The 11593-nt window shown below is 39.6% G+C and overlaps 2 protein-coding genes across 2 annotated transcripts; one reads left to right on the top strand and one right to left on the bottom strand.

Moving 5' to 3' along the window:
• Positions 1 to 1495: 1495 nt before the first annotated feature.
• On the top strand, positions 1496 to 2307 carry LOC104948751 (cyclin-dependent kinase inhibitor 1-like). Its single transcript, XM_010774977.1, has 2 exons — positions 1496 to 1950; positions 2063 to 2307. Exons 1-2 carry the CDS (start codon positions 1542 to 1544, stop codon positions 2161 to 2163), a joined length of 510 nt encoding a protein of 169 aa, XP_010773279.1. The 5' UTR covers positions 1496 to 1541; the 3' UTR covers positions 2164 to 2307.
• Positions 2308 to 8173: 5866 nt separating this feature from the next.
• On the bottom strand, positions 8174 to 10712 carry LOC104948754 (potassium voltage-gated channel subfamily KQT member 1-like; the record flags this gene model as incomplete). Its single annotated transcript, XM_010774983.1, has 5 exons — positions 8174 to 8469; positions 9234 to 9295; positions 9396 to 9442; positions 10019 to 10113; positions 10637 to 10712. Coding segments are annotated over 5 exons (535 nt in total), but the record flags the coding sequence as incomplete, so codon positions are not given.
• Positions 10713 to 11593: the final 881 nt, after the last annotated feature.

Genomic DNA, 11593 nt, shown 5'->3' with positions numbered 1-11593 from the left:
GATAGGTGGAGAATTGACCACTAAGCGGAGCACCACTTTTGTGACGTAGAAAATAATTCAAATCTGGATCAGTCTGTATCAGATCCATTGCAGCCCCGTTTTTAGAGATTTGGGTATGGACTAAAAGAGAGAGGGTTGTGTTTTCTGACACTTGGTGGGACACATATTCATGTATAAAAGACGTACAAAAGTGCATTTTGCATGATAGGTCCCCTTTAAGTTTGCCAATATAAAACTCCTAACTTGCAGGTGCTTCAAAAGTGTTTCTGTGGCACGTCATACTTTGTTTTCAGCTNTCTCCAGCGCTTTCGAGCAGCAATGGCCGGCCGTGGCCCAACCTCTCATTCCCCTGATAGGTGGAGAGTTGGCCATATAGGTGGAGCTCCTCATTCCTGTCAGGAATGAGGAGCTCCACCTATATGGCCAACTCTCCACCTATCAGGGGAATGAGAGGTTGGGCCACGGCCGGCCATTGCTGCTCGAAAGCGCTGGAGACGCTGTAGTACATATGCCAGGCCTGTAAGTTGCACTTTAGTCTGCCACAAAAGCAGCGAAGAAGACTTCCCCTGCATGGCTGCCATGGTTGCCCTTCTGTTTATTCTCCGCTGGGGCTCTTTTTCTTCCTACCCGAGGCAAGCATTTGCTCCCATGCTGCTGTTATTCAATGCAATCCCTCCCTCGCTGTAATTCTCTCCGGTAGTCCACCAGCAGATGACAAACACCCACCTCTCCTCCTCTTCTAAGGAACGAGGGGACCGTGCGGCAGAGTTTCAGTTAGATTTTTTTCGCTGGTCAACATGTCCGTTAAAGTTGAAATCTTCCGGACAAAGTTAGAAAAGTGCCGGTCAAAGGTCTTCTTTGTTATTTATTGAGCTTTAAAAACAAATGAACAATGACTATATAATCATATAAGAATAAAACAAGAGGACGGAGATCTAATTGTCTCCCCCTCTTCTGACAGCCCAGCAGCTGATCTCAAAGCAAGCTCCCCTCTCCTGCAGGGGGGCGGGGTTAGCGGCAGTTCATTTGCATTAAAGCTACGTCACAGAATCAGCCCCTGCAAACACAGGGTTGGAAAGAGCAAAATAGAGTGAAATGAGGCATGGCTAAAATGCAGGATCTGTTTGGTATTTTGAAAAAAAAACTATATTTATATAGTTTAAATAGGTATGGCCCTACAATATATTGTTCAAATATAGCATGATTGGTCCACTTTAAGTAATGCATATGCATCTGAATACTACTTCCAAGTTCCAACAATGGCACTAAGAATCCCAAACGGACCCAAGATTTTTGTTGATAGTCACAATAGTCTTCAGGACACAAATAATCCACCCCCTTCCCCTTTCGGCCAATTCAGAGAGCACCAGCCAATCAGCAGCCTCTGCTCATTGTGTACAAACAGAGCCTCGCGCGCCCTGCAGCCTTTAAATAGCCCTGCAGGAGAAGTGATGACAAGAGAGGAATCAGAGGAACAAAGCAACATCAGAGGAACAAAGCAACAGCAGCCAATACACAAAATCCTAAGTAAAAACTAAATAATGGATCCCATCAGGTGCAGAGAGTCCGTTTGCAGGAGTCTGTTTGGCCCGGTGGACCGAGAGCAGCTGCGCCGGGAACTGACGCTGAAGATGAGGGAGATCACGGAGCAGGACAGCCGCCGCTGGAACTTTAACTTCCAGACGGAGACTCCGCTGCAGGGCAGGTTTCAGTGGGAGGAGATTCCCGCAGAGTCCGCTGCTAATGTCTACCAGGAGTCCGAGCAGCAGAGAAGGGATATTTGTTCTGCACACACTGAGGAAGAGGAGAGGCTGAGCGCAGGGGCCGACCAGGAGAACTGCTCCAGGGTCTCCAACACACGGAAGTGTCCCGCAGAGGGGACGCCCGTCCGGTGGAAGAGGACGCTCTCAAAGTCTGCAGCCAAGCCCAGGAGCAATGCACAAATTACAGGTGAGGATCAAGCCCTGCAGATCCATAAGTGTGCTATTTAAGCTGTAACGCCAGTTTATTCTGATAATGCTGGTCTTTTTAAGTGAGTAAACGTGTTTTTCTTTCCTGGCAGATTTCTTCGCAAAAAGAAGGAGGACCACAGAAACCAAGAGCATCCTCAATCCTTTCCACACCAGTTCCAGTGAAGCTGCTGTGTGCAAAACTATAAGATGATCATGCTTCTGGAATAATGGACTCGTTTATATTTATACCTAATGGATTGGATCAAAGCCGATTCACTGCACCAAAGGATTTTATGTTATGTTATTTTATTACATCGTTTTATTTTATTGCCAACTTGAGTGTTGGTTAAATTATACCACTTTCTGTTATTTATTCTATTTATGAACTTTTTATTTAACGTCTTTGTATTTTTATGTTTCATTTCACAAATATGTCTGTTCAAATATTTTTCATTTACATTATTATGTGAGAAAGCACATTTGTACGACTGAATGATCCTTTGTTTCTGTACGTTTCATTTATTTCTCAATTTTGTTGGTAGATTTTTGTATTATGCTAAATGGAACAGCACTGTTTTGTCCTTGTCATGTTTGCCTAGATTAACTGAGAATGTAAAGCCTACAAATATTGCAATGTTAAATAAACTATGTTTTTAATGACACTATTTCTGATTGAGGGATTATTATATCCTAATGCCTCCCTGGAGGATCTGCACCTTTAAGATAAAGCACATTTAGCATATTCAGACAAAGACCCAATTATCTACTGTCCATATTAATTTGGTGTTAAATGCTTATGCATTTACACACTCTAAAAAACTGGTTTATATTTTGTAACTTGGGCAAAAAGTAGCTCGGAAAACTTTGTAATTAGTTTTTCAAACAATAACTCACAACTCTTTAGTCGTGATTTAGATTTGTCGCTTCCAAAGGAACTGTGCCTTGCAGAACTGCACATAGTTTGGGATGTAAAACAACCATTTATAATATACTAAACAAGGTATAATTATAACAAACTGTGCATTTGCATTGCAATTTTGAGTTGAGACACAAACCTATTTGGAAATCCTTTACACTTTTAAATATTTCTGTCAAACATCTTGCAAGCCATATTAATTGGAAAATGAAATGAACGTGTGTTTTGAGTAATAAACAGTATTTTTAAATGCACTTTCAGCTTTTAAGAGTACAAACAAACACTTTACCCAAAAGCTGCTGTCATAACTCACTATGGTAAAAAAAAAAAAAAAGACCCTGGAGTTCAATAATTTTATAGATTTGTGAACTGAATTTCAAATGATTTGTTTTTCAATTTGACTGCAGTCTTATGAGAAAGTACATCTTTGGTTTTATGCTGACTTCATGGCAGCCACGGTTGAGTAAGCTTATAATAAGTATGCCTCTAAAGCCATAGAAAAATCAATTCATGTTGCAAGTTTGGCAATCAAAGGAAGAAAAAAACCTTTTGGTGTAATTGCATTTTCTGGGCTGTATTATGAGATGTTTCATAATCACAAAATTATAAGGACTGTGCTGTCAGGCTTGAAATTATATCCGTTAATGTGAGCTGTAACTGCCAAATTAGCCCATTAAAGAGGCCAAATCCCACAGAGGCGTATTCCCTCCCACAGTGTTGGGGTTTCAGCTCTAAAGAAAGAGGAGAGGCCATCTGGCCGCAGAGCAGAACAATGGCCACAAAGCAGAGTGTGCCGTCCATTTCACCTGCAAATCAGCCCTTAGAGCTCCCTGACCCCCCGAGGTCTCCCCTCAACTCCCCTCTTTTCACTCCATCTCTTTTCATAGTCATCACCTATTATCACTGACATGTGCCCAAACCAATGCCACTAATGTTTATTCTGACTTTGGCTCATGTTTACTTGTGTATCCTCCTGCATGAAGCAAGCATAAAATAAACATAATTTACATTTTTAAATGCCTTAATGCCAAGGACAGTCAATGTTAAGTGTGTTATTTCTGCATTATAGGAACAGATAATCTTACTTAATGCACCACTGGATTCATGTAACCAGTCAAGAAATCAATAATGTAAACATCCCTTGGGTGCAAAGTACCTCATGGGATCCCAATCTCTCCGCCCAACTCCTTCATTAGATTCATTAAAAGATGCACATTACAAGCTGCTAGTACATTATCAGTTAATGAAGCTTTCCCTAGTGCAGGGTTTGTGTCAATTAATGCAGTCATATTGCTGAATGTTTTAAACCTGTACTCTGTATAGGTTCAAACACTGATATAAAACCTAAGCTATTGTACTAATTTCCCTAAATGAGAAGCTAAATGAGAAAAATTATTAAGTTTTTGCAACTCCAACAGTGAGCTTTTTTTTTTTACATTTCCTCAAGTTGATAAATTAGCACTCAGCGTTTTAAGAAATACACAGTTTTAAAACGTAAAGTGAAAATAACTCTAAAAATAATTTAGTATGTTGCTACATTTTAAGCTTTGTACCTTGTGATTCAGCAAGTTGCAAGTCAGTATCCAGAGTAAGCCTTGGTTGGAAATATTAACTAAAGTTATTTAGCCAGAGCAAAGCTCTGTTGTTGTTTTCATGAATTGAGCATTTACATTTGTTTGTGTTTATGACTGTTGTTGACTGATGCGGTCTTTGTTGTGGTTCTTTTAAAACCTCTACACCCTCCCTGTAGTGAATCTCTGCCCTCCCTCACCTCCTGAGTAGCACAAAGGCCATCCACCCTCAGCACACTTTAGGAGGGTGGGGTCCATTGTTGCGGACACCAGAGGCAGATGGTCACTTGGGCTTTTTCTCCTCATGGCAACTTGTGTAAAGGAATTCCTGGACACCCCATGGATGGCCAGCGAGGAAAAGGTCACCATCTGCTGCCCAAAGGTCACCCGTGCAAAGGGCATGGTGTTAGCTATCTCCATAAATCAGCGGAGACAAAGCCACCCCCACATCAAAACAATAAAATAAATTCTGCTGCCTGCCACTATAAGAGATACACTGATTTTAGGGAGACAGTACCTTGAATCAGTTTGATAGATGACTGAGGAGAAGAGAAACTGCAAAAACCTTCACTTTTTAATATGAAAAATTACTTTTTGCTCGTATCAAACTACCTCTGGCAGAAAGACAAACGCTCCCTGGTAACTGAAATATTTAGCTCATTTGTTTTAGTCAGATATTCCTTGCCTGAAGGCACCATACACAACACAAAGACACTTGTTAATAATAACTACAATCTTTTATTGCTACAGAAGAATATTTCTAAATATTACAAATGTGAAAACAACATCTGATTACATTGAAAGTCAAGGTTTGAAATGTAAGGCGTTGTTCAAATCAAATCAGGTTTTTTTTATGGAGCACATTTAAAAACGATTTTTGGTCGTGCCAAAGTGCTGTACATGTAATAAAAACACTTTACTACAATAGCAACAGAAGACAATAATTTACAACAGCAAATATAAAAACAAAACAAAGGGAAATGTCAGGAGTCGTACTCAGCTCTGACTAGAAGGCCAGAGAGAAGAAGTGAGTCTTCAGTGAGGATTTAAGAACCAGGGTCTGGGCCGACCTCTCATGCAGGGGCAAACTGTTGTTCCTAAGATATGATTTATATCGTATTTTATTCCACAAGAATACAGCATATTGAATTATAGTAGGCCTACACGATGCTGTAGCAGGGGCAAGTGTTTGGCATTACTGTAACCAAGAGATGGAGTACCCGAGTCCTGGACTCGGGCTTGAGTCGGACTCAAGTGCCGATTTTCGGGACTCGTGACTCGACTCGGACTCGCGCACTGATTGACGCGGACTTGATTCGGACTCGTGAATTCTCGCCCACAATTACTCTGACTCGGACTCTTGAATTTTTCACCCACGATGACTCAGACTCGACTTGTACATTGATTGATGCTCCGACTTGGACTCGGATTCAAGCAAGTTTTGTCTGGAGTCAGACGTACTCTGTCCCGGCTGTACAAAAGATTGAAGAGAAGGCTCCATAACACATTACTCAGTTCAGACATAGGTTGTCTTGAACACAGGGGCGGACTGGGACTAAAAATCAGCCCAGGAAACTCGACCGGCCGACCGGCCCAACTCGGTACCGCTAGTCAATTATCAACGGGGAGGGCTAGTGAATTGTCCGACCGGCCCACTTCGGTACCGGCCCACCGGGTATTCCCAATGGCCAGTCCGCCCCTGCTTGATGTGCTTTCTGGGGCTTAATCTTTATTGATAGAATTTAAACATTCACTATAATAATTGTAGCGTCCCCAACACCCTTGCTTTTATACACTCATTACCAACAAGAACTTATGCCCTTATCAGCCAGGTGCTAAAATGCAACTATTTAGTATATGTTAATTTATTCGTCATCTATCAGTCGTTATCGTCGTTATACATGTTGTCCATTGACTTCCGGTAAAAGTTCCTTCAAAATAAGTCCAGATCTTATTACTATTAAAACAAAAGTGCAAAACGAAAACTTTACCATAGGAAAATATTGGCATACAAATATAATCACTTCTCTAAAAGGCAACTCATTTTAAATATAGTTAGACATATTAAAGGTCATTTACAATAATACAAATAATAATAATAATAATAATAATAGGCTTTATATTTGTACAGCATTTTTTATTCAAGAATTGTAGCCAAACTTAGTAGTTAGTATAACATGGCAGGATAAAAGCAATGTAGAGGAGCAGCTACATTTCAACGAATGTATCCACTAAGATTAATACATAAAGACTTGTGACTCAGACTTGACTGTTCTTGGGTGACTCGGAATTGGACTCGAACACAGGTAATGATGACTCGGACTCGACTCGGACACTCCTTGGGTGACTCGGACTTGGACTCGAACACTGGTAATGATGACTCGGACTCGACTCGGACACTCCTTCGGTGACTCAGACTTGGACTCGAACACAGGTAATGATGACTCGGACTCGACTCGGACACTCCTTCGGTGACTCAGACTTGGACTCGAACTCGACTCCGACTCTCCCTAGGTGACTCGTACTTGGACTCGAAAAGTGGGGACTCAAGAGTGACTTGGACTCGTGAATTGGTGACTTGACTACAACACTGCTGTAACCTGAATAAATGTTAAGCTATATGAAAAAAAAAAAAAAAAAAAATCCTACAAGGAAATAATTTCTTAAAGAAAAGATAGGAAACTAATGCTTAAATACAACATGTTGAAAATCATTTTTGAGATGTAAATAATGGATTGAATTAATTGTTACTATCATTGTGCCAGCATTCAGCAAAGCTGCTAGATATAAAGATAAAGGCAGAGTAATATGACAAGGTGATACTGGGTCAAATCTTGGACCTGAGAGTTGGGGGTGGGCGGGGCCACAAGGTCAAAGTGGGAGTGGCTTCCAGTACATTACATTCAGTGTCAATAAACAGCAGTTTGCTCTATAAAGTTACGTTTTTTGCTGAATGTTACCGCTTTGCATTATGGCTAAGCTGAGGTGTTTATCAACAAGTAGGTCAAGACTTCCTTTTCCGTGCTTGGCTTATTATTTGTCTGAAACGCATTCTAAGTCAATAGAAGTACATTTACAAGCACATTTTAAGCTAACAAAAAGCAAAATCATTGACAAACAATTTATGATTAGTCAACATTTGCATTCCTTCTCTCTGTTCTACACACAAACTGTTTACTTTCATTAAACTAAAAGCCGCTCTAACATGATTGGCCAACACATTTCCGACCATAACCAGAAACAACAAAACTTTGGATACCACTATCTTTTCATGCTTCCTACAGATTCTCCATCAATATGCATTTATTGCATAAGTGCTCCAGTTGTCAGCATCTCTGTTGTAGGGAGTGCAATAAGTGCAGTTAGAGTTAAGGCATTAATATTCTAAAGTTTAGTTACTGCAGTTAAACTTAGTTTATGGAAATTAGCTCAAAGCTTAAATCCAGCCTGTTTACGTTTTAAAACATTATTTGTTTTTAAATGTTCATCAATATGCATTGTCCCTATTCAAACAAACGATTAAAAAAAACTCATAGTTACCACAAATGTTAAAAGCTGTTTTCACATAAATGATTTATACTTATATAATATATCCTATGTTTTTCTAAAAGAAAGGTATAGTAAATCAAATGTCAATAAGTCTAAATCAAGTCATAAAGGATACTTTTATCAACATTTTGGGCAGCTGACAAACAGATAAATAGATGAATAGATAACTTAGTTTGATCTGAATACATTTTATAAATTGTTTTAAAAAGATAAAAACGTCCTGGTATCAGCAGTTCTCCTCCCGACTGGCATGGTGGGGGCCGGCTTTAGTGTTGGAGGAGAGGGGGGAAGGTGATGAAGACAGCTGGTCATAGCTTGGCAGGCTGTCCTGACTCGGGAGGACATTACAGGTCCTTCCTCGCCTTACTGTCACCCCGCCTCCCCCTACACCTCCACCCTCACAGTCACCCGGGTCCCTCTGGGCCAGCAGGAAGGTGAGGGACTCTGCAATGCGGTTTAGCGTTTGGTCCATGTGCGATATCTACAAAAGATGAAATAGATGTTGATAAAAGTAAACAAAATGCTCTGGCTGAGAGTTATTTAAATGTTATGATGTAGAGATATATTTTAATTCCATTGTGTGACAAAGCCATCATAGTATTGACCTGTGCCACATTCATTAATTGCTGCATTGTGCAAGGCTCATTAAACAAAACTATATTTGGTGAAAGCAAAATAAAGTAGTTAATAACACACATTAAATTAAAGTCATAATAATACATCTCAGCCTTTAACAGCGAACATGGAAAACCTCAAATTCACAACCACTTAAGTTGTATTAGTAAACAAAAAAAACCTTGTTATTTACTAAATTCATTTTGTGACTAAATCATTTGATTTGATTTCACATGGTTTAGAGGCAGGTATGTCAGGAGTATTTGGAAAACAAGTTAAAGGGAGGTTGTCAAAATGAGTGATTTTCTTTGTTTTGACACATCTTAAAAAATAATTGAAAGGAAAACAACATCAAGGTTTCTCATTGTTTGCTGCTTGCTGGCACAAGCTGTTCAAGTTTTTCACTTGAATCCACAATAACATGTCTATGCAATGTTATTTTATATTACAAAGCAAAGTAAACCTTTGCTGCATTACCCAATTTCAAGTGTCTTTTTAATGTTAATGTTAAGCATGTTTATATTTATTTTCATAAAGGCTAAAAATATAAAATGGTAAAATAACACTCTGAAACATTACACTTCAGAGTAATATTGGAAAAGCTTTTGACAGATTTTGAACAAACCCCACCTTGTCCTCCATCCTGTTGAGTCGGACTCCGATTGAGTTGGTGCCTTTGTCTTTGTCTCGGTCTTCAGAGGGAAGTAAATAAAAATACAGGGGGATTAGGACTGTGGTTTGTTCCATATTTACTGTCAAATATGTTCTGAGAGCAGTGGAGTAATTCATTACCGGAGCCCGACTGGAACAAAGTTATCTTCCCTATAGACTGGTCCAGTCTGAGAGAAACAACAGGAAATGAAAGAGAGTTGTATACACTTTCCCTTTGTATTTTCTCCACCATCCCTCACTTGTGTTTTAGATAGTTCTTTTTTAGAAAATAAGATAATCCTCTATTAATCATACAATGCGGACATTTAAAGCTGTACACCAGCAATGGGACAGTACATCAACAAGGAGAAGAATAAAAGTATAATTAATAAGTAAACCGTTTAAAAACCAAATCTACACGGGGCGTCTGTGGCTGTGAGGGAATGAATGAGGTGTGAATGGGTGAGTGACATGTAGTATGTAAAGCGCTTTGAGGGGTTATAAAGACCTGATAAAGTGCTGTATAAGTGCAGTCAATTTACCATTTACCTAACATGAAGTGTCAAAATGAACATGGAATTCAAATCATTCCACATATGATATTGTTGTCTACTGGGAGCAGAGCTGATTTTACTTTCTGAAAGTAAGCAGGCTTCCGGATTGTCTTACATTTTCTGTCTCAAAAACACCATCATCTACTGGGTAGCATTTCTCAGGGTATATTAGTCATACTGTATGAAGCTGTTATTCATCAAGCACTGTACCTTCTTTGCAGCTCCTTAATTCGCACCATGAGGTTGAGGTGACCCTGGGAGTATTGCTCGATCACGTCCCGCACATCATAGGGCTTACGAGCTTGCTACAAATGGGGAAAAAAGGTTTGGAACTTTTACATCAAAGATTTGTCTTCATTATAAACGTCTTGTTAGGTATAACCCCTTTATATATATCAAATGTACATTGTATTTTCCTCATATATCATTCTTCTATGTAGACTGATAGAAAATGAACAAACCCTGGGAGCAGGTTTTAGTAGAGTACTTGCTGCAGCAAATTGTTTGGAAAGAGGCAATCCATTTAAGCTGTCAAAGCTCTGCTCACTTTTCATTTGCAAACTAAGACTACTCCAACTCTGGCTGTTATCAACCTCTATCCACCTGTAGGCACAAGTGTACGTTCCCCTGCGGCAAACATTATTTTTGGTACTCCCCAACCTCTACTGCAGAGTGTGTGTTTGCTTGTCAAGTCAGATGCTAAATAATAACTGTACCTCCTATACAACCCCTTAATAATAAATCAATGTCATGTAAGTTGGATACCTCAAATGTGAACACTGAAAAATCAGCCTGTGAGAAAAAGCTGTAAAATGGTGTCTCACGTACCTGGAAGTTTCTCTTGGCTACAAAATAACGCATTCTCTGGATCACCCGGATGGCTTTTCGGTGAGACTCAGTCAATCTGTGTAAAAGAGTTCCATATGAATGCTTTGAAGTTTCTCCTGAGAAAACGAAACGAAGCTGAGAGTGTGGTGAAAACGACTTTTCAAAGATGTGTTAGAGAAAGCATTAGAAAACAGAGAATAACCCTGGAAACTTTAACATCAAGGTCAGCCATTTAAAAACTCCACATTTATTTTTCTTCACACACATCATCGTGAAAAGATGGTTATTATGGCCTTCACACCTACACTTAGGGGAGAATTGTTGAAGTTCAGTCCACATCAAAAGCCTCTCCCTTCAGACTTTCTTTGAATGGGATCAAGGTTTTGTAAGGGTTGTAAATCCTGCATAAAAGGCCCACAATAATTGTAGTTCATTTTGCCTCTATTATAATATTGTGGAATTAATTGACCAGTTACAATCTGGGTTCGTTACCATTGAAAGTTAATGTGTGTGAGGGCTGAGCCGTGCTTTTATGGAGTCAGATTTGGGTCAATATTCTAGCGCGCAAAACAAGCTACTCACGAGCGGAAAATGTGCTTTTACACGCGCATGAAATGACCCTCGCGTGCAGACAGCCCTCGCGGGAGTGTCAGCCTCACTCGCTCGCGGAGTCTGTACGGCGCACGTGAAAAGTTTCTCACACTTTGGGGCGGAGCCACTGGACTTTGATTGACAGCTGCCAGGAAGCCCAGAGTTGCCAGGTTTGATAAATGCCTGAAATATCAATTAATTTGATATAAAAAAATGACACATTAATTCTAGGAGTGTAATGCTTTTACAAACACTATAGTAATAATATGCATTCATTATGATAATATCATACTATTACTATAGGAGTGTTCTATAGTGTGTTCAAAAAACAACTACAGAAACACTATATATTATACTATAGTAGTA

Source organism: Notothenia coriiceps, unplaced genomic scaffold (assembly GCF_000735185.1).
Source record: "Notothenia coriiceps isolate Sejong01 unplaced genomic scaffold, NC01 NC01_scaffold00015013, whole genome shotgun sequence".
NCBI classification, from domain to species: domain Eukaryota; kingdom Metazoa; phylum Chordata; class Actinopteri; order Perciformes; family Nototheniidae; genus Notothenia; species Notothenia coriiceps.
This window is presented reverse-complemented; position numbering and strand designations above follow the sequence as displayed.

Bases quoted from the DNA above. Each gene is read 5' to 3' on its own strand.
- LOC104948751 (XM_010774977.1), top strand. From the start codon at position 1,542: ATGGATCCCATCAGGTGCAGAGAGTCCGTTTGCAGGAGTCTGTTTGGC. The intron at 1,951-2,062 runs GTGAGGATCAAG...CTTTCCTGGCAG, and splicing joins GAGCAATGCACAAATTACAG to ATTTCTTCGCAAAAAGAAGG.